Below are 21952 nucleotides of genomic sequence, written 5' to 3'. Positions count from 1 at the left end.
AAATTAAATTATTTCTTCGTGTTTAAATAATAATAATAATAATGATAATAATAATAATACCCTTAGTATCCCTTAAACATAAAGTACTATGTAAAATTGGTTAAACTACAGCGACACCGTGTGGCCAACACGGTCAGCGTCTCCATTAAAGTAACTTTATTCAGTCAACATTTAACACAGTTATTATTATTATTATTATTATTATTATTATTATTATTATTATTATTATTATTATTATTATTATTATTATTATCTGTCAGTCACGCGCGGTGATGTTACTCGTAGCCCTTTTGTCTCTGTTTTACAGCGTTCGTGACGTGGAGTGTGACGACACTCACAGTGGACGGGACACCGGAGGCGCTGCTCGCACCAGCTGCAGGTCAGAGGAGGAAAACATGGCTCGTCAAAGTAACACCTGCGCCGGTAATCTGGCGTTTCTGTTTGCGCTCGCGCTGATTGCAGCGCGTGTCCCGGCGGAGGCGTCCGAGGAGCAGGCGAAGACGGTGGAGTTCAACGTGAAACCGGGAGGAGTCGTGCACACCTTCTCCGAGGGCATTGTAAGTGCCTCCGCCGAGCGGTGTCTTTATTTCTCGCTGTAAATCTCCCGCTTTAAAACGAGCCCTCGTGCAGGGAAACACGGAGCTACCGATAAATCCTGAATCGTAAAATTTAATTTTACGTGGATTAAATTTGAATTCACCGCGCAGCTCACTGTAACCCACTCCAATGTGATTTATCAGTCAGTTATTAACACATTAATAGCTAAATTAATTATCATTGAGGAGCTGAGGTCTGCTTCTCTTATTACAGTCGGACATAATCGATGACATAATCGAAACAACAAAAGAGAAAAACTACAATCTGCTGGGCAGCTTTAGTCGCTGTCTGATGACGACACAGCCTGTGAGGGGCTGACACGTCGCTGTCACAATGGCGCTTTTGATTGGTTGAGAGCTTCTTTTCTTTTAACTTAAAGACTGCTCACTTTAAATTGTAAAAACAACTTTTGTCTGATTGTTAAACTAACGATCGAACTAATTATTTAATGAATTAATGTTTTTCTTGTTTGATTAATCAAAGAAAAGCTGACTCGTCATTGGTCACAGCAGGTAAAGCTCAGGTGTCCCTGATAGCTTCAGCGGTGACAAAGAGAACCATTACGTGTCTCTAATATTCTGACGTGGGAGGTGTTTGCAAAGTCGCAGTTTAAAAAAGTCAAAGTCATCTTACAAGCTGTTACATTAGATTATTACTTTAAATAGAAAAAGAAACTCGCTGACTCGTCCAGCTTTAGCTTGACTTATTATTTGTTATTTCCTCGTTTCGATGGCAGAGGTGTGACTCTGACTCACTTTCATGCTCTAAACCAGGAATGTCAGACTCCCTCTGCGTCGTTGGCCACAGACAGCCCACTTTAATCTCAAGTGTCCAGAGTCCAGAGCAGTGGAATTCCCCTTCTCTGTCAGTGGACCGAAGATTAGCTGCACATTTATTCCCACAGATATCTGAATATGAGAAAAAAAGGTGCAAATACAACCTTACCTCTCATTTCTTTCTACGTAATAGACAAATGCTGCTGTAGTAAATGAGAGGAATCTGTCAGTGAGATTTAAGAAATAAAGGTGTAAACTAATTCTGTACTACAAAGTGAAAAAACTGGAATTTTTCTTTCATTTCATTTTTTCAATCTGTTACTTAATTACTTTAGTATAGTATGAATGGTCCAGAGGAAGGCCTTCATCAGTAGGAAATGTTGCAGTTAGATGTCCAACATTATTGCCCTCATTCACATTTTCTAAAGCTTCATGCACATCTTATCTTCACATCAGGAAGCCCTGTTTAGCTCATTTAGGTCATTTCAGGACCAATTAAATACATTTAAAACTACTTTCAGGTTGGCTCAGTACACATTGGATTTACCAGATTCCTGAGCCAACCCCAAACAGTTTGTGATTCCTCCTGGTATCAAACCAAGGGCCTTTTTACACGTTAGGTGAATATGTTAACCACTACGTTACGGAGCCATTCAGTCTACGTGATGCTGAAAAGCTTAATATGAATGAACTATTCAAGCTGAAACTGGTGAAAGCTGTTACTAATGTGGCAGAAAATAACCACAGGCGTGTCTGTCGTGCTACGCTGAAATCTGAATAGAGAGAAATTGTTTTTTTAGCAGTACCCAGGCTAATTCTAAACATCTGTACCAGGTCACGTAGACCAGACTTTAAACGGCGTTCTTTTAAATGATGATCAACAAGCAAAAGAAACATCCAAAACCAAAAAGACCAGCGGTAATTTCTTATGGCTTTTTTAATCTGGCTCAACTCTTTCCCCCATAAACAACATCTGACACGCTCTAGCATTAAGAAAGGTTTTGAGACCTCAGTACAAAATAAAGAAATCGTTTCTGGGCTTTTCTTAGGGGAGCTGTCTGGCAGAGACCACCCTCGCTAACCTCCGATGCACAGACAGAACAGAGCTTCTTGGGTTCCTCCTAAAGAGTAACGTGTTAGTGTTCAGGGTATTATTGGAAAGGATGTGAGTTTACATGCAACCATATTCTGTCTTTATTTCTATGTAAGGTTAAACTGAAACCTGAGTGAGATCAGTGGAACACAGAGTTTCTCGTTTTACAGGAAAGTTTTGTAGGTGAATCCAAAACACGGCACTAACACCTGGTTTCATTCTCCTTCTGCAGGGGGAGTATGAATGCTCTTTCACGTACGCCTCTCAAGGAGGAACCAACGAGGTGAGCCCCTCCCTCTCTCTCACTGTGCGTCTCCAGCCTCACATCACTGATTACTGCGGTCTTTATGCTAAAATATTGTCCCTTTTTTCTGTAACGCAGCAATGGCTGATGAGTGTGGGCCTGACTGATGACAACAGACTGTTCTCCTGCTCTGTGTGGAGGTGAGACACACATTTTAGAGGACGCTGCACTGACTTGCATTGGCTTAATGGAGGCTGCACAACTACTGCTTACCTCATCTTAACCTTAAAGCCTGCCTTCACCCTAAAATGTCCCCATAAGGAAGTCGGGCCCCCGTGTTGTGATTGTGTAACCAGATTTAGGTCCCCGTAACTGCAGTTATACCAGGACAACACTCACAGGCCAATGAGCAGCCCGCGGAGGTACTCTTCTTCTTCAGTTCGGTGACCCCGATGCTAAGAGCACCCTCACCGCTAATGTGTGCGTCTGCTGAGTCACCTCATTGATTTTGCTTAATCGTGACAGTGGCGGTAGAGACTAGAAGGGGAAACAACACAGCAAACTTCTAACCTCTGATTGAAATGAATTTATGCAAACCCGTGACACTGACAGCAAATATTTCCTTTTCATTCCCGCCAGGCCTCAGGGGAAGTCGTACCTGTTTTTCACTCAGTTCAAAGCTGAACTGAAGGGAACCAAAATCGAGTATGCCAACGCGTATGTAAGTACAAAGAAACTGTTAGCTGAGCTTTTAGTGGGCCTGTGTTCATTCATTTGTTTTTGAGTTGTCAAATTATCCCAGTGCTCAACATGGACAAAGCTGAAAAACTGTGATTGCTGGGTTTTGTTTCTTTGTGCTGCTGAGTTTGTTATTTATTACTGTCAGTGGGCTGATCCCATTTCCAGAGGAGGGCTGTGCTTCAGTGATGCTTTTAAAACCAGGATCATACTTGCTGTGGACACTGCCGATAAATATTCCACATGATTCTTTAAAAAGCTGGCTGGAGTTCGCCTGCAGGTGTGTGGTTGGTTCACTGTTTTTCGGGCTGGTCCTTGAAGATGCAAACTATTGAAGGATGTCCACAAGGAGTCTCGCGTCCATCCTCTCATGGCCCAAAGCAGAACAACACCGTGTTAGCTGATTCCAGAACAGCGCTCCACTGACTTTCTGTCAGAATTACTACTAATAAATAACCTCTTTCACTAATCTAGCCCAGCCTGCATAGATGGTAACTAATGGTTACAGCCTAACAGCATATTAGAGGGCTATCCTCACTGATGGACATGCCCAAAACACTTCACCTAGGAGGCGTCCTAATCAAATGGCCGAGCCACCTCAGCTGGCTCCTTACGATGTCAGCTTGATTCTGAGCTCCTCGCAAATGACCAAGCTCCTCATCCCCTCTCCGAGCCGGAGCCCAGGCACCATCCGCAGTAATGCAGACGCTGCACCAAATCTCCTGCCAATCATGAATTTGCACCGAGAGTTTCTGCCGTCATGTTCGCTGTGTTTCTGTCTAAAGCGCCAGAGGTTTCTCAGACACGTGAATATCTCCAGTCAGGGATTCATTTTCCTGACATCGCATGAAAGCACTGTAAGCTCATTCAGCTTGGATTCATCTGGTTTCTTTTTCAAATTCAAGATGAGTCACGCTTAAAGCCAGCGGTTCAGTGCAGGTCTTTCTTCCTTGCACTGAAGTTTGCCTGTTGGTAGTCAAACTGCACCACAACCTGTGCAGCGTAGTTGTCGGTGCAACACATCATAACGCCTCACAGTTCTGCGGTTGGTTTGACAGGACAAACAAAAACTTTCTGCTTTGTATTGCCTCGCTGTTCCAGGCGCCCCTTCGGTGCAGAGATTAAAGCTTCATCAGCACAGTTGTCAGGAAAAACAAGGCGAAACTCTGTTGATGAGCATTTCTGCATAGCCTGCAAATAATAAAACATCCACCTTTATACCAGCAACACATTCATCAGCCTCTGGGACCAAATCTGAGGCAGACGTTTGTGTGCAGCAGCTTCTTATATGCTTTTTCTCCAGCACGTAGGGGCTGTAAGATCATCACAGCTGTCGCCATCTGCACTTTTATCTCGTCTCGTGCGACAAATAGAGAAAAAATCTCAGAGCTGTATTTAATTAAACAGTTTGATAATGACGCTTGCGCCTCATTCCTGGATATGTAAATGTCAGTGCGTGCCACGTCTCCACACGAACGAGGATTATTGTAAGTCTGACATTTAATGATTTGTGAACAGGATGAGCTGCCTTCAGACTTTTGTCTAATCGGACTCAAAGAGAAAGAAGCAGCAGCTTACCATTTTAATATTCATTTAGTTCATAATATCTGAAAAGTATTTAAAAAAACTTCCATCTCGCAGCCCAAGAGTACGTCTTCAAGTTCCTCGGTGTGATCGAATGGCTGTCCGAAGCATTTCACGGTTAATTTTTCAGTGATTATAAAATACAGCAAAGCTGCCAGTTCTCACATTTGAAAAGCTGGAAGCAGATAATGTTTTGCAGTGTTCTGTGATTTATCACCTATCAAATATGTTTGATTAATTGCTCAACTTTAAATGTTGGCACACGAGCCTTCTGCAAAAAGGGGCGGCACTGGGTCCCTCTACTTAGAAATCAATGAAAAGCGAATGCATAATATGTTGCTTTACTACAACGATGGCGCCCGTTACATAAGGCGTGCCCCCAGACACAAAGTCGATAAAGTTGCAGCTGCGGGATTTTGTAGCTCGAGGACTTGGATTTGTCACCCGAGTAGCAGAATGTACCCGACCATAAGCTAGACATGGGTGGGTTGGACATATCATCTTCCCTCCACTTGTATACAACAAACCCATAATGTGCCCTTGACAAACTAACACAAGTCGAGTGAGTCAAAGTAGCACGAAAACTTTATTTCTTCTTGACGTCACACTCGGAATCGAGTCTGTGCACTTTAATGTCTCGTGGAAGGTTAATGTCCGCGCCCGGTCTGAGCTCAGCCACTTTGCGCGGTCTGCCTGTCTGATGTGGTCGTCTGTGAAGTGGAGCGCACCTCGACACGCCTCCTTCCCACAGCAAGGACAGTCCTGACACTTTCTGTCATTAGTGCGAGCGCATGTTTCCTCCTCCCGCTCAGCTCCGTGCCCTGCAAGCCAAAGACGAACACACAGGGAAAAAAACACAACTTCCTTGAATGATGAGACCGAAATAACTTTGCACGCACAAACAAACACACCTGCCACCCCCGCGCAACATTTCCTTGACCTTGCCGTCACGTCCTCCTACTGTCCCGGCCCGTCTGTTCCAAACAAAATTGTTGTCATCTGTGCCGCCTCTCATCCTGTTTCCCTCTCTGTTTCATTGTTTCTTTTTTGTCTCTCTTCCCCTGCTCTCCTCCTCCTCGTCTTCATCGCGGCTGCTGTTTGCGTTTCCAGTCTCAGTCGGCAGCAGGAGGACAGAGTGACGTGCCTTTGAAGCCAGAAGAATTCACCATCGGAGAATCAACAGGTGAGAAATTTATTGTGTTTCCGAGTGTTCAATCAACTCCCTCTGCTTGTCACATCAATCCCTTGCTCTTTCTCTCCGTCTGCCTCCCTCCCTCTCCATCACGCTGCAAGTACCCTGCTGATTTCCCTCTAAAGCATATGCTCCAGCTGTGAGTGGGTTGTCATTTGTCCCTGTAGCATTATTTCTTGTTATTCCGTTTCCGCGCAAACCGAGGCTCCAGACTGTGATTAGCAGGATTTGACGAGTCGAGCCGACCAGCAATTTCCTGTGTCTTTTTCAGCATATTAAACGCTACAGTTACAGATGCTGGAAAACACTTGCAGTCTGGGTTTGTTTTGATAGACTGCTTAACAGTGGAGAGCGTATTAATTACAAACCTACGAGTAGCCTTTAGCATCTATAGGAAAGGAGAGCAACCGAGCTCAGACGTGCAGATAAAGACATGCTGACATGTCCTTATGTTTGTGCCACATGGAGGCAGTGAGTGTTACAGCTGGTGATTTATTATAAGTGCTGTTTTATTTTAGGCTGGGACGTGTTTTAAGGTTATGGTCAGGCTCTTAATTTGTAAGGCTTTAATTAAATCGCTTGAAGTCCACTTATTACACATTTTCCTTTACATTTGTTTATAAGCTAACAGCTACAACATGCATCAACTGTTCAGCTCCAAAAATGTATTTTAATGTACGACTCCATCAAAGTACAAAATAACTGATCATGTTTAAGCTTTTAGAGTAAAGGTGGGCAATTAATTTTCCCAAGGGGCCACATGATACACTGGGACTGTTGTGTAGGGCCGCACCAATAAGCTGTGGCCCCTTGGGGAAATGAATTGCCCACCCCTGCTTTATGGGAACTGCTTGCCTGGAATAAAAATATGTTTAGTTCCTGTATAAATATCTTCCCCAGTGTAATAAAGGTTAAATTATCATTTGCTTTCTTTGTAAGCTAAGCTCGCCACGCTGTGGTTTCTAGCTCTGCGTATAATAAACAGACACGAGATTCGTGTGTTTTTTTTCTTTCCACCCTTCAAAAAAGCAAATAAGCATTTTTTTTTAGTGCATGTCTGAAAAATGCTGAAATATAGACTTTTTCAAATACATAAAAGATAAAGATGCTGTTTGTGTGTGAGGTCTTTAACAGGATCAGCAACGTTGCTGTTGGGCTCACTGCCTGCAGGTAGCAGGCATGTCTCATTTACACCAGCTCACCTGCAGGTGGAGCTCATCAAACCTACAGACGTGATGTCCTGTTATTCTCCTTGTGCTTTGTTTGCAGCTGAATGATTGTTTTTGCTCTGTCGTCATCTGTGGCGGCATTTCATGCATTTCCTCTTTTTTTTAACCTCAAGTGACCCACAGGGATGGAAAGTTCAGCGCTCAACTCTCCAAACTGACCGTGATTGGACGGACACGAAAAGACGAGCTGTAGCTGGTCAGAAGTGAAGCGCTTTGACCAATCAGAGCATCCCAACGAGCTCCGACTGGAGCCTCTGCTTTTCCCTCAGTGATCGATGAAGGATGGATTTCTTCCTGAGTTACAACTAAAAATTGAAGAAGGATAAACTGGATACTGCCCTGACAGCACTTTGTGTCGCTACAAAAGTTACCTGATACTTTGTTGCTATAGTGGATCGGAGCTACACGGGACAAAAGGGATCAGCTGAGTAAACAACAACAACAACAACAACAACAACAAAATGCTTGCTCTGAGATGAAGTGCTTCCATAGTTGTTATTTTTCTTATGCTACAAGATTTACAAAGAATTGTGTCCTGATACACTGGGGATGTCTGTGATTGTATAGAGGATGTCTGGGGGCTTTGTGGAGTATAGATAACATATTTAGACTAGGGAAGGATTTATCCATCTTATGTAATCCCGAGAGAAAAGTGAGTATTCCCCAATATCGTCACTGCGCGCACATAAACAATTTCCCCCGTCTGGCTCTGCTCTGAGCCGCTGTTGAGCGAACTGCCTCCTTCTGTCTTCATCTCTCTCTGTTTATCCGTTCCAGATGATTGTAAGCACCACATTTGATCCCCAGCAACCACCAATCACTTCTTCTTGTGATAAATCTTTGTTTTGTGTTTTTGCCTGAAGCCATAATGCAGCAGATAGCAGCTTTTAAACATGTTAAGAGGACACGTGTATTCCCACTTATGTCTTCAAATCTTCATCATTCTGCAGCAGAAGATGCAAATCTTTCTCAAACAAATTCCCATTAACAAATGGATCTAATTTGAGTTTATTGCAACAAGTTTTCAGTTACATTGTTAACCACAGAATACTAAAATGTAGGGCATGCACAGACGTTTGGATGATAACACGCGAGGCAAAAGAGATGCCAGCAGGTATCTCTGAGTCCTCCTTGAACCCTTTACTTTCATCTTTCGGTGCCACATGTGTGGATCAGCGAGGATAATGTGCAGATTTCACAAGGACTTCATTATTTCGCCCCCCCCCCCCCCCCCCCCCTCCTTCGTGATGTTGCGAGAACCTTTATCCCCCCGTCATTGATCCAGCCCTCTCAGATCCACGCCAGTCTCCAGAGGACGATTGATTTCAGATTTGAGGATTTTGCTGATTTGATTGTGTGGTTGTGTTACCTGTTATCTCTCTGCCTTGTTTGGCCCGGGATCGGTTTCCCTCGTCCGTCCGGAGGTGATCCTAAGGAACTGAGGAAATGCTTAGCAGGAGCGTTTCCCCTTTTCCTCGTTGTCACCGCTGATGTCGATGCGTCGTCTGGAAATAATCACCTCCAGATCCTGGCGTGACAGATTTGAAAACAAACAAACCCAATGTTACTTATTTTGTACGTTTTCTTTTTCTACTTGTTGATTCTTCTGATTCATGATGAAATGTGATGGGCGTCTCAATAAAGACATTTTCTGGAGATAACTCAATGTTTGTGTCTTGTTAATGTCAGTCATGATCTCACTGAAGCTCCCACAGCTTGTTAGAGGGTAAACATAAAAAGAGGAAAGATTTGAGTGCCAGCATTGAGACAATAAATATTCGGAGCACTGTCAAAGCTGGGCAACAGTAAACACGGTGGAAAGCATTTTTATACCCCATCATATCCCATCCAGAACAACAGTAATTTTAGTAGCAGCACTAATGCATCCCTAATTTAGACTCAGTTTATAAGCACCATAAATACAGTGTACAGGACATCTGAGGCCCCGAGCAAAACTTGCAATTAAAATAAGCATTATAAGAAATGTTGTTTTAAAATGTATTCTGCTGGCGTAGGAAATTAACATATATTGTCCTCAGATAAATGTTGCCATGAGATAAAGAGCTTCTATTGTTTCTTCTTTATTTCTGGGAGAAAAGCTTTGGAGCGAGGCTCTTCTAAATCCACAGGCACAAATGGGAATCTATAGAGCTCTGATCTTTATGGGTTTATAGAGATAGAAAGTTGGTGGGGATTTATTCATTTTATGTTAAGCCAAAGAGAAAAATCTGTAATCTAGATTGTCGGCATATCGGCGCAAGTTTGTTTGAAGCGTAGCGTCAGAACTGTAACCAGCACGTTTAGCGCTGCTTTTACAGCCGTGACTATGAAACATCTGAAAATCTCAAGTGTGGCAGAGCTAAGATCACAACAAGCTGTGCGATGAAACTCCCACAGAGGCTCTTATTTGTAATTAAAGCATCTTATAGCAAAGCGGGGACATTTTCAGACTCTCGTTTCTAGTTTTGTGGCCTTGCAGGGGGAGAAAATGAGACACTTTGTTCTCGAGTTGGTTGTTCCATCGAGTAATAGGTCTCTGTTGCACAGTAGCTCTTTGATTATCATCATTTCACTCCGTCTATGGGACTCGGAGCTGCCTCGATGCTGTCATGCAAACCCTGAACACATATCGCTGCTGTTTACCATCTGGCAGCGGTACAGATGTTTACTTTCAACTTCTCCCTTTACAGTACAACCATCACAAAGAATTAATACACTCTCCTGCAAAGAATTGGCCTAGATTATGATGACGTCAATTAAAGAGCTTTGATCAGAACCCCCCATCCTGCCACCCCGATGCTGTCCAGACTGAAATACCTCTAACTGTTCAAATGTGGTGCAGACACACTGTAATGGTTCACAAAGCCACTGCAAGAGGGTGTGCAGGCCGACAGGAGAGAAACATGGAGCAAAATTAAATTCATGTGATTTAATTACTAACTGACAGAAAGTTGTGGGTTGAGGGGTACAACTTTCTTGGCTTCAGGAGGATGTTTGCCATCTTCTTGTGACCCCTTAAAACAAAGCTTGTACACTTGTTGCCTTAAGAGATGTTTGACCAAAAGCAAATCAGTGTGGTTCTGCAGCCACCTTTAGCAGCAATAACTTGAATTGTTTTCTGTACGACTTTATCAGTCTTCCACATCGTTGCGCAGGAATCTTGGCCCGCTGGTCTTTACAGCATTGCAGGAACTGAGGTTTGCAGGAACAAGGTCCCGGTGAGTTCTGGATAACACTCTGTCGCTGCAGCACCTTTGCAGCTATTGTGTTGTAGATTTGTGCTTTTTCTGTTGCATGAACATATTTCAGCCAAGCTGCTGCTGTTTGTGTTCGACTCAATAACTGTAAAGTGTCCAGTTTCTGTGGCTGCAAAACGAACCCAAATCATCACGCCTCCACCACTGTGCTCGACAGCTGGCGTGCTGCGTTTGGTTTCCCGCAAACGTGGTGCTGTGCGTTATTGTCGAGCATTTCCTTTTTGCTCTTGTATGTTCAAAGACACTGGCACCAAATAAGGTCTACTGTTGAGTAAAACTTGCTTGTGGAGATGAGATTACTCGCCTGTCTGTGTGTGCAGATGTTTCCCTGGGGGTCCAGTAGAGGCCAGGTCACATGAGTGTGGGGAATTCCTGTACATGGAGTGTTTTCATAATGGCGCTAATTAAGATTAAAATATATAATATTTAATTAGAAATAGAATATTAGACAGTGTGATTTGTGTTGCAGTTGGAAGGCTTGACTTGCCTTTAATTGTCCAGTTATTTTGCTTCCACCGTACTCTGCCTCAGCCTTCATCACCACTCATAGTCCAGTGGCAAAGGCCAACCTTGTGGTCTGTGGTTTGTGCAACTTTGCTTTCTAAATGTATTGTCATGAACTTTAAGGTGCTAATGGAGGCCCGTAGGGATTGGCATGCAGTCTTTGGGTTTGTTTCAATTTCCCTGACCACTGCACAGGATGACATTGGGGTCGATTTGCTGGGATGTTCACTTCTGGTACGACTGGCAGCTGTCTTGAATGTTTCCCACTTGTGAATAATCTTTCTCACGGCAGAATGATGGACCAGATTCTTTGAAAATGGACTTATGACCTTTTTCAGATTGATCGGCAGCAAGAATTGCTTTTCTTAGATCACTGCTGGTGTATTTCCTCCTGGGCATCGAGTTAACACACACCTAAATGCTTCAGACCTGCAAACTGCTAAAACTTCTGCTTATGATCAGTTGATCAAATGCATTTAATTAGCAGTGCCTGGCTGCAGCGCAGCTTCTCAGTTCCTATGGAAGCAGTAAGGATGTATGTAGTTTTTCCACAGGACTGCACTTTCATTACTTGAAAACTTGTTTTGTTTTTGCACAGCTGTAGTGTGGCATTTTTAGTGTGGACTGCTCATTATTAGGAAAACCATTCAGTTCACCTGCAACACTAACAAGATCTCCACTGACCTCAGCTGCACATAAGGTTTTAAGTCCTTAAAGTTAACAGGTTAGCAGATTACACTCAGGATGTGATTCTTTCTGAGCATCATGTTGGCGCTCCAGCTTTAAGCATGTAAGCACTGCACTTGTAGCATGATGGTAGACACCTCTGAGGGGTAGATCTGCACAAAAATGACTAATTACTAATAAAACTATCGCAAAATTTGCCTAAAAATGCTTGAATGAGTCACAGAGTATCACTGTGTGATATTCATTATGAACATAAACCCACATATACCATGCTGGTGATGGAAGCGCTCTCTGGAGCACCAGTGGTTATTCATTCCTAGCTGTTTGTGAGGCTGAGGAACCGCGCTAACGTTAACGCGCTAGCGCCGTCCAGCCCCAAGCACGGGGCGATCCGCGTTAACTCGCTATCGAAGATTTGCTGCGTTAATCCGGTTATTGCGTTAACGTCAATTTAACAAGATTAACGCTGCAGCACTAATATATATATATATATATATATATATATATATATATATATATATATATTAGGGGTGCAAGATACACAAAATTCACGGTTCGGTTCGGTTCGATACTTTGGTGTCACGGTTCGATATTTTTTCGATACAAAAAAATGTTCATGCATTTTTAATTTGTCATTTATTAAAATTATAAATATATATTTTAACTCAAAAGTACAGTTTTTAAATTTAACCCTAACCCTATACACAGTTCGCATGATTGCAAAGTGAAAGCAAAAAAACAAGCGCAAATTCAAACGCGACTTCAATATGTCACATATTGACAGTGGCTCACCGATGCCAATGACATAATTACCCAGCTACATTTCTGAAAGAATGCAAAAGCATTGACATATATTTTTCCTACAATAGCCCGACGGGCAGGGCAGAGAGATTTTTGTAGCCCGACTGGAAAAATCGCTAGCCCCAGGACGTCGGGCTAGCGATATTGCAAGCCCTGTATCTGATTGAGGAATCACTCATCTTTGGAAAAGAGAGTTTATTACAGAGAAATGGCTCTTTCCAAAATAAAAGCTATACTATCCGCTTCTTCTGGGCTATATTCTCAGCAGCATAAGGAGAATCACGTGCTAACAGCTGTCTAAATGACTCGGCTAAAGTTAGTAGCATGCTTGTTGTTTTTGTCTTTGCACTAGGATGATGTCGGCGTAAATGTGCAGTCATATTCGTTGTGTTCCCACTAGTGCTTTCAGGTTAACCTCGTTGAAATGACCTTAACGCCACAACACCGCAAATCTCCGTTAACGAGCTACCGCCGATCGCCCGTGCATGGGGCTAGACGGCCAACACGTTAACGAGCTAACTGCGCTAACACACTAGTTCACACCAATGTAATTAAGCATTGCATGGCACATCCAACATACTGTTTTACTTTAGTCCATGACTCGCTTACCTTCAGGGTCATACGTCACATGAAAACCAAAATAATTCCAAACGCCAGATCTGAATGAGGGTGGGGGAGGTCCATGTTGCAAGGAGAGCTTAACTTCTGTCTCGCTAGCTTGCCCTGCACTCTTCCTTCTGACAATGCTGTCTGTGTGGAGCGCTCAGTGGATCTGCGCTCGACAGTGCAGCCTAGGCGGAGTAGTCAACACAGATTCACTGAGCGCTCGACACAGACAGCATCGTCAGAAGGAAAATTGATAAAATAAATTACAAATGTTGTATTGTTCGATACATATGCGTACCGAACCGAAAGCACTGTATCGAACGGTTCAATATCGATACGAATATCGTTGCACCCCTAATATATATATATGTATATATATATATATATATAATGCTCTACAGTGTTTACCTATTTGGGGTAAATAGCTGAGTCTTTGTACAAAGACTGAAACTAGACGTCTGTTGAAGATGTAACCTCTGAGTGCCACAGGCAGTAACCATTAGGTCTCTCTATTGAGAAACAGGCTCTTTTTATCGGGCCTGTTGGTCATGAGAGAGAATATAAAATAACCTCAGCTTTATTCTTTGAGAAAAATAAAGAGCCAGCTGAAATAACCCAAAGCAACATTTCAGAGAGGACAACATAAGCTGACCTAAATGAATGAGCCATCGATTTGCTGTGCTGTGTTTATGTAGTTAATCCGGCTGGCATTCCCGTGTCTGCTTTTCTCTCTTTGCTCTCTCGCACCTGCCCCCTATTTCTCTCTCTCTGCATCTCCTGACATTTGGAGGGGAACAGATGGAGATTGTGGCTGGGTCGGTCAAGCCAGAGGCAGCAAAGGAGATGGGATTTTTGTATCACCAGGGGCCCGGTGAAGGGTACAACGAATGGCCAGCTGCCCCCTGTCTCCCCTGACGCGCACCCCAGTGCTAGGCTGGTGACCCAGTCGGAGCAGGGACACTGGGCTCGGGCACTTTCTTGCAAAGTTTTTCATATTATGACACGTTTTCTTGTCTCTAGCTCTGTCACAGATCTCTGACCTCACTTCCCCCGCATGTGCTCTTTAACACTGCAAGCCAAGGTAGCCTGAGCTGCAGTGAGACAGCAATTATCCACCTCAGACGATGCTGATACATGTGAGTGGACCTCTTTGGCTGCATGGGCTGAAGTGCACTAAGGTAATCACTTCTTGCTTTGCCTTGTCATTTTGCAATAATTGCAATTTCTCTCTAATTAGGCCTTTTCAGTCCCTTGCCCTTTAACTGTGCAGTTGGTGGGAGTCTGAGATCTGCAGGGCAAAGTGAACATCTGTATAGAGGCTCTTGTTACCAGAGCAGTTAACCAGACAGATGTTACGATGCCCTCTGTATGTTCAGTGTGTGAACCCGAGAGGTTTGTATAGAAGGAGAGAGTAAGAGGACATTAGCAGAAGCAAGCTGTTCCTCCTGACATACTCACCCCAAGTTGCGTCTGCGCCTTGTCACCTTGGAAACTTGGTCTCAGCTCAGCTTGGCAAGCCTTAAATCACTCTCCACTCTTGCAGACTTGTGGCTGGTGCTGTGAATATGGCTCCATTCGATCAGCCCCCCTCTCCTGCTGCATTGTCTCACACTGTGGTCGAGAGCAGCCTTCTTTTCTCAGGGTACGGAGGAGCTTTGCGGGGCTCCTTCACTTTCTTTGTGTTTTCAGAGAGTCTGTGATGTGGGTAAGGTGGAGGCTTGCGACCTCTGTGGCCTTGTGCCGCAGCGCATACGTGTGACGGTCCCGCTGAGGATGCTCGCCTCTCCGTGTTAGCGGCGAACCCGGTTTCAGTCTCTGAGTCGGTGGGTGGGCAGCTGGCAGACGGCAGCAGGTTGGACGATGGAGAGAGCGGCCCAGCAGATGGGAGATCGCTTTGTGTGGTCTGATAAGACCCCACTTTGGTCTGGATGATGACAGACGGGCTAAGAGCAGGGGGTGGGTTAGCCTTTGAAGACAGGGGAGAGGGAGGTGAGATGGGGCTGATCCTGATGGAGGAGGTAGCCCCAGGGGAGTGAGGCTGAGAACCAGAGCTACTGGGGAGATGGAAGTTTACCGTTAGAGGGGAAAGACCAGGAGTTGGAGGCCGAGCAGGGAGGCTTCTTTGGGGGGAGCGAGTGTGGTCGTGGGTCGTGAGGTTACTGGGGTATGGCAGCTTCCCACCATGTTTGGGTGAGGCCCCAACACTACCGGTGAGGTGAAGAGTCCAACTCCTCTCCGATAAAAGTCCAGAGGTTAGCGGGCGCAGCTGCACATTGGGTGGAGACTGGCTCCTGCTATGATGCTCTCCCCTCAGGGTGCCAGATAAATACCCAGTTTCTGGCTGGTTTGCAGGCTCTGACAGCCTCTGATGTGTGAAGCCCACAGTTGTTTCACTGGAGCTCGAGCCTGAACTGTAGCTGCTGTCGCTGGGAGGTTTGGTGCTTTCTCTTCCAGTTCCCTCCTCCTCCTCCTCCTCCTCATTCAGATCAATGGTTGATGTTAGATGGTCAATCTGCTGCACCACCTAGAAAATACATGATTGACAGATAAAGATAGAGTCAGTAAGTGAAGTCTTCCTCCAGTTTCTGTGATTGAAAAATGTCTTCTATAGTTTTTGTTTGCTTTGGGTTTTGGTGCCACTGCTCCAAGAAAGAGGATGCAGGACCTGATGGCGAGGTTCCCCTTTAGAGAAACACATATTAGCAGACTGATCAAAGGTTGCACACACAGAGTAAAACACTGAGCTTTTTGGGAGTTGCCACTCTGCTTGGCTGCTGGTCCAGCTCTGTGTGCTGAATGAAAAGAGAGGCGATAGATTGAGAACAGAGCTCTCCATTGTTTCCTTATACAGATCGGTTCACCTCTGGCAGTGAGTAACAGCCTGTGAAAACAGATGATGTCATGGTGATGTCATCAGAGTAATCTTAGACTAAACTCAAAGAGTTTTTGAGCTTTGTCAGAAAGCCTCTGTTACCGGGCAGAGAGGGTTTAATCAAAGACACCACGAGCTGCATTTTCACTTTAACGCTATCAGTGTAGCACCATCCTCTGTTTAACCTGTCTCTTGTGAGTCACTCGTTTTATAAAAGTGCTGCAATACATAATTTATTATAGAGATAATAACCCACTAGAAAAATAACACTTGCATCTCCAAATTGCTGCTTTTTCTTCTCCATAAATTCTGCATAATTGACCACCGAGAGTCAAACTCCTAAAGCAAATCTCTCGATAGCAGCACAAATTTGAGTGCAGCTGGAAACAGTTAATATTTGGCATTATGTATGATAGATATTTTAACAAATCACACTTAACAACTATTGGCTTAAATTTGATCATTTCCTCAGTTAGCTGACAAGAGGAAATATTCTTTGCCTGGACAGCAGCGCTGAAGCGAAGGGAAGAAGGGGAAAGATTCATAATTCCACAAAGATCTGAATTTCAGCTGGGAAACTGTGTTTAAATGCTTATCAGCTTGATCCCCTAATCCACCAGGATGTGAAACGCTAACGCCGCCGTTTCTGCTTCCTCAGGAATTAAGAGGTAAATAGCAGCCAGTACGTCTCATATACACGTCATTATTTTATCATCAGCAAGTTTGAGCACCTCTATAAATATGCACATATAGCACCTCTATATGTGTCGAACACAATGCTCCAATCTTTCCGGAAGCAGAGGTCAGACTGTGCAATGCTCAGAGAAACTGCAAAGAACCCAAGAGCTACTTCTCAGAGCCTGCAGGCCTCAGCTAGCATGTTACCACAAAACTCCGGGAACAAATTTCTTTGGACAGACAAAACCAAAGTGGAGATGTTTGACCATGGTGCACCAACCCCTCTACCATCTGTCAGCACGGTGGTGGCAGGGTGATGATTTTGGTTTTGCAGATCTGGGCACCTTGCAGTCATTGAGTCCACTGTGAACTCCTCCGTATACCAAAGTATTCTTGAGTAAATGTGAGGCCATCTGTCCGACAGCTACAGCTTGGCTGAAATCGAATCACACGAGGGGCCAGTGATCCCAAGCGCAGCGTCAAATCTGCCACAGACCTCAGATCTCATCCAAAATTGAGACACTGGCAGGAGCTTAACAGAGCTGTACAAAGATGAATTCCTGCAAACCTCAAATAAATGTTTCATAACATACAGAACTAAGTTAAAGCAGCGCAGCTCAGTCTGGTAAAACAAATCAGATTTGTCCTGCCAGTTTAGTAAAAATCAGACGAGGCACACGCGCACGTATCCAAGTGCGTGCAGAGCATCCACACACACAACCCACACAACAAGACTAGAAGAAACAGCCACACACACAGCCATACATAGATGGAAGAGATTGGAGGAAATTACTCTGGGGAAAATGCTTGACCCATCACGCCACCTGCTCAATGTGCACGGATAAATCCTCGGTCCGTGCTGGATTGTTTTGTTCGCCGTGTTCAATATCCTTGCTGATGTCAGTGGATGACCTGATTTGTCTCTCTCTGTCTTTTTTTAATGCTGGAGCTGTTTGAGCGAGGCATTTCATATTGCTTTGAAGTACAGCGTGTATATGCACATCCAGTGACTCTGGGCAGGTGCTGCTCGTTAATGTCAGAAATCAGATGAGATAAAAGTGCAGAGGACCCTGGTTTTCATGTGCTTCCCCCAAGGGTGTTTGTTAGAAGCAGTGTGGGGGGGTTGACCCTGCAGGTTCTCCTGATGAGTACCGAGAGACGTTTGTTGTGGAGCGCCGGTATTTAAGTTGCGTTTAGCTCTTTAAGTTCAATTCTGTTGTTGTTTCTCTTGAAGTTCTGAGTCATAGTTCAGTTTTTTGATCTATCAAAGCGCCTCAGCAGAGGATCGCTATCATATTCAAGTGCAAGCCCACTTTTGTGATGTCTTTTCCTCCTCCAGTGTGTGAGAGAGATCTTTAGTGTAATATTTGTTTAGCTTCAGACAAAGGCCTCCACTAATTTCTTTTCGTAGCCGTGATGAATATTAAACAAAGCTGAGGTTTGCTGCTCATGCAGCGGAATAAAAAACACGGCTTTGGAATAAATATGCGACCAGTCTTCTCTGGTACCTTATCTCCCTTTTCATCTGTTGTCTCTGTTGTGAAAATTTGGGACTTTTCTATTTCAGTGTCTGCTTACTCGCCCCCCTCTTTCCCTTCTTTGTGTGTGCAGTCGTTGGGGTTTTATTAATAAAGCTCACAGCCAGGATGATGAGGTTACTACCTCGGGTTTAGCTGTGACCCCACAGAGGCAGATCAAATGGCAAGAGGCAAGATTTATGTGTCACTTTTACTGTGTGAGGCAGAGAAACTCAGACATAAATGGATTATAAAAAGCGTCGGACGCAATCCAGCTGTGCCTGGAGCACATCTGTCCATAAGAAGAGCGAGTGGAGGGAGAGATCCTTCATCTCAACAACCTCTGAACGCATCAGGCAAATGGGGCATGACTAGTGTCTCATTCACCTTTATGAAAATGTGCACACGACTCGAGCTGAAGCGTGCAGACAGACGACAGAGGAAATTTGGGAAATTTTGGTGCTGCATTCATGCAAGCTGTGCTGCTGACTGTTTAATGCATGGCAAATTCTTGCTGAGGACGTGCATTTGGAGACCGGCTTGTTATTCGTCAGTGCACAGGCCCTCGAGCATGAACACTTTCAGAAAATGAATGTGAAAGGACGCAGTAACTTTTCTGTCCTGTTTTGTTTGGATTTCTCACTTCTCAGTCGCTCGAGTGAAATGTGATGATTGAGAGGGTGACGTGGCTGAATCTGACACTGAAAAAGCTTTCATCTCATTTTTTTAGTCATAGTCGAGAAAAATATGTCATGTTACCTCTTTCATTTCCTGATGAACATCCCTCAGGGCTTTGAGAACCTGCTCCAGGTTGACCACCACCCGTTTAATTTGGTTTCGCACCACCTTCCTCCTGCAGCCGGCCTCTTTCCTCTGTGACTCCCCTTCGCTCTTTGGTCTGTGCTGGACCCACGTCTGGTTCTGAGCCAGGAAAGCGGTGCGCTCTGAGCTCGGTCTGGGTTTCTCGGGGCCTTGTAGAGTTGTCGTACTGCTGAGCCCCCCGTGAGGAACCTCGGTGGAGAAGATAACTCCGTTTAGATCCTCCACAGGTGGCTCCCGCAGCGCTGTCAGGTCTCGTTGGCTCTGGGAGCTCCTGCTGTGTTTACTGGTGTAGCTGAAGTTGGAGCTGAATCCATGCTGCCTCTCTATTAGTCCCTGAGTGTCATAGTTCAGCCAGCTGGATGAACGGTGGTCTCTCTGACGGTGGGTGGTGTGGCTGGCGCAGTCCCACACCTTCCCCTCTTTGCCCTCCATACACATAACAACAGGCACGTTAAAGTTTGGCTCCTCAGAGAGCAGCGCAGCAACAGGAGCAGCAGGAGGTCCAAGCAGTGGCCCGTATTTCTTCACTGAGTTGCTACTGCTGTCACTCTGCGACTGATGGGGGCTCAGGTGGCTGCTGTGCTTCCTAACAAAGGTGTGGTTGCCCTGAGCAGCGGAGGAGCTGTTGGCTGGTCCCTGCGGCCCCTCCCCTGGGCTGGTCTGTGCGTTGCGGTCTGTGCCAAGCTCTTTAGTCCGGTTCCACCTGGCAGGACTGTCCTCCCTCTGCTTCCCCAGGCTCCCTGGCAGGATGTGGTGCCCCCTCAGCGCAACTGGCAGCATCCTCGCCTTCCCCACCCCATTGCACCGAAGTTCAGCCTTTTTTCCACGGCCCTTCCCCTGGATGGAGAAAAAGCCGATCCCCTTGGCTCTCTCCAGCGGGGTCAGGTTGTTTCGGGTCTCTGAGTTGGATTTGTACGGTCCGTTGAGCCCCAGGTCGCTGCTCTGGTGAGGCTTCAAGCTATTGCGCAGCCACGGGATGAAGTGAGGGGTGTGGGACTTGAAGCCTTTCTGCTCCCCAGGCGCCGGAGCCCTGCTGTCAGAGAACATGGTGATGGATGATGTCCGGCAGCCTGGCAGAATGAAGACGAAGTAAAAGGGGAACGGGAGGACTCCTGAGACACTGAGAGCTTCCTCCTCTTCTTCCACGAATCTCCTCCTACCTTTGCCATTAACGGGCTTTATCCGCTCTGATGTTCAGTCTCGTCTCCCCCTTCCCTCTCCCCTCTCTTACTCCGTCTCCAAAACTTTTATCTGCTTTTTCCCTCCTCGGCTCTCACCCCACTCCCCTTTTTCCTGGCGAAGCCTGCTTCTGATTGTATCGCCCTTCTTCTTTTCCCTCAGTTTCAGCTTCCCCTCCCACTCTTCTCTCCGCTGTAGTGCTCTTGAGCCCCTCGCCCCCTCGCTGGGCCAGCCGTGGAGATGCCGAGGGCCTCTCTCTCCCTCTGTCGTCTCTCTCTGCCTGCCTGCATCTCACTGGCTCAGTGGCAGTGGAGGCTTCCTGTCTCTACATCTCTCTCTCTCTCTCCCTTCCTGTCTCTCTCCCCCCCGCACTGCGCTGCACTGCCTCCTCTCCTCGCTCTTTCTTCCTCCCACTCCCTCTCACTGCTCTAACTCCCTTTCTCTGTTTCCCTCTTCTCTCCTCATCTGTGTCTCCTCTCCCTGCTGCTCTCATCTGAGAACCTCCGATCGTCCTCGTCTTTACAACTCTCGTCTCTTTCCCTCCTCTCTCCGTGTCACTATTTTTCTCCCCTTGCCCCACCTCCAATTTGCCAGGGAGAGCAGCCGAAGTTCAATCAAGACGCCAGTGTTATTAATCCCCCTTTAGTGAATGTGTGCCCACGTGATTCCCCCTGCCTCCGTTCTCATCTGATTACTCCTTCCTCGGCTCAGCCCTTCACAATTAAATGCTGCTTAGGACACCAGAGGGGGTTTAAAGGAAAAGAGGAGGATAACAGCAGAAAGGGATGAAGCAGGAATAGTAGGAGGCGGGGGGGTAGGGGGGGCACATAATTGCGACCTTCAAGATCTGAGATCAGCAGCGGTTTGACAGAAACTATAAGCTGCCTGGCTACAAACAACAGCCTGCCTGTGGCTCGGCTCTCCCCAGCTTATTGTAACTGTCAGCAAACAGTGTCACGTTACATCCCAGTTGTTTTCTTGTTTTTATTTTCTACCACACATCCAACTTCCATTTGTTCCAATTACGCAGAGACAGCTGCTATTTTCGGGTTTCTCATTTACATTCCAGTTCTTGGCTGTCTGGATTAGATTTCTTGTGTCTGACAAGCTCAGAAAAATGCCTCCTAGGTGCCTTTTCACTCAGCTGTGGCTGCATAGATGCGTCCCTCCCTCACTGGCAGCAGCCAAAATGAAAAGATGGCAGCAGAGCCACACAAAAGCCCTGACAAGTCTGCTGTCACTCAACAGCGAAACACTCAAAGCATCTGTCATTCTGTTAGTCAGCATTGCAATATACTCCTCCGGTAGTGCCCTGCTGAAACATGACTTCATTCGCTGACATATTTTACTATACAGGTACATGATGGGAGTGAAAATAGAGTCACGGGCTCGGCGTAATCTGCAGGCTAAGAAGATTCCTGCCTGCATGTCGACAGACGGCTGTCGGCCTCTGATGGCCATTAGCCGGGATAAAAAAACCAAAACAATAAAGCGTGCGAGCGATAGAGCCGCCGTTATTGACCTTACAGCTTCTTACTGCTCACGACATCCTGCTGCACGCAACCGAGTCCTGCTC

General features: G+C 45.5%; 2 protein-coding genes across 2 annotated transcripts; one reads left to right on the top strand and one right to left on the bottom strand.

Moving 5' to 3' along the window:
• Positions 1–271: 271 nt before the first annotated feature.
• Positions 272–9114, top strand: mydgf (myeloid-derived growth factor). The gene is made up of 6 exons (XM_026158630.2): positions 272–557; positions 2699–2749; positions 2849–2910; positions 3350–3431; positions 6143–6215; positions 7567–9114. The coding sequence occupies exons 1-6, from the start codon at positions 273–275 to the stop codon at positions 7644–7646; spliced, it is 633 nt and encodes a 210-aa protein (XP_026014415.1). The 5' UTR covers position 272; the 3' UTR covers positions 7647–9114.
• Positions 5600–20459, bottom strand: LOC113016093 (uncharacterized). Its single transcript, XM_026158628.2, has 4 exons — positions 19135–20459; positions 14767–15832; positions 8823–8981; positions 5600–5853 (listed from the first exon to the last, which is right to left on the bottom strand). The coding sequence occupies exons 1-2, from the start codon at positions 20242–20244 to the stop codon at positions 14915–14917; spliced, it is 2028 nt and encodes a 675-aa protein (XP_026014413.2). The 5' UTR covers positions 20245–20459; the 3' UTR covers positions 5600–5853; positions 8823–8981; positions 14767–14914.
• Between the last annotated feature and the right edge of the window lie 1493 nt (positions 20460–21952).

This window comes from Astatotilapia calliptera, chromosome 23 (assembly GCF_964374335.1).
Source record: "Astatotilapia calliptera chromosome 23, fAstCal68.1, whole genome shotgun sequence".
NCBI classification, from domain to species: domain Eukaryota; kingdom Metazoa; phylum Chordata; class Actinopteri; order Cichliformes; family Cichlidae; genus Astatotilapia; species Astatotilapia calliptera.
This window is presented reverse-complemented; position numbering and strand designations above follow the sequence as displayed.

Coding starts and splice junctions, on each gene's coding strand:
- mydgf (XM_026158630.2), top strand. CDS start 273: ATGTTACTCGTAGCCCTTTTGTCTCTGTTTTACAGCGTTCGTGACGTG. Junction 3,432..6,142: donor TCGAGTATGCCAACGCGTAT/GTAAGTACAAAG, acceptor TTGCGTTTCCAG/TCTCAGTCGGCAGCAGGAGG. Junction 6,216..7,566: donor CACCATCGGAGAATCAACAG/GTGAGAAATTTA, acceptor TTTAACCTCAAG/TGACCCACAGGGATGGAAAG.
- LOC113016093 (XM_026158628.2), bottom strand. CDS start 20,244: ATGTTCTCTGACAGCAGGGCTCCGGCGCCTGGGGAGCAGAAAGGCTTC. Junction 15,833..19,134: donor TTCATCAGGAAATGAAAGAG/GTAACATGACAT, acceptor TGTATTTTCTAG/GTGGTGCAGCAGATTGACCA.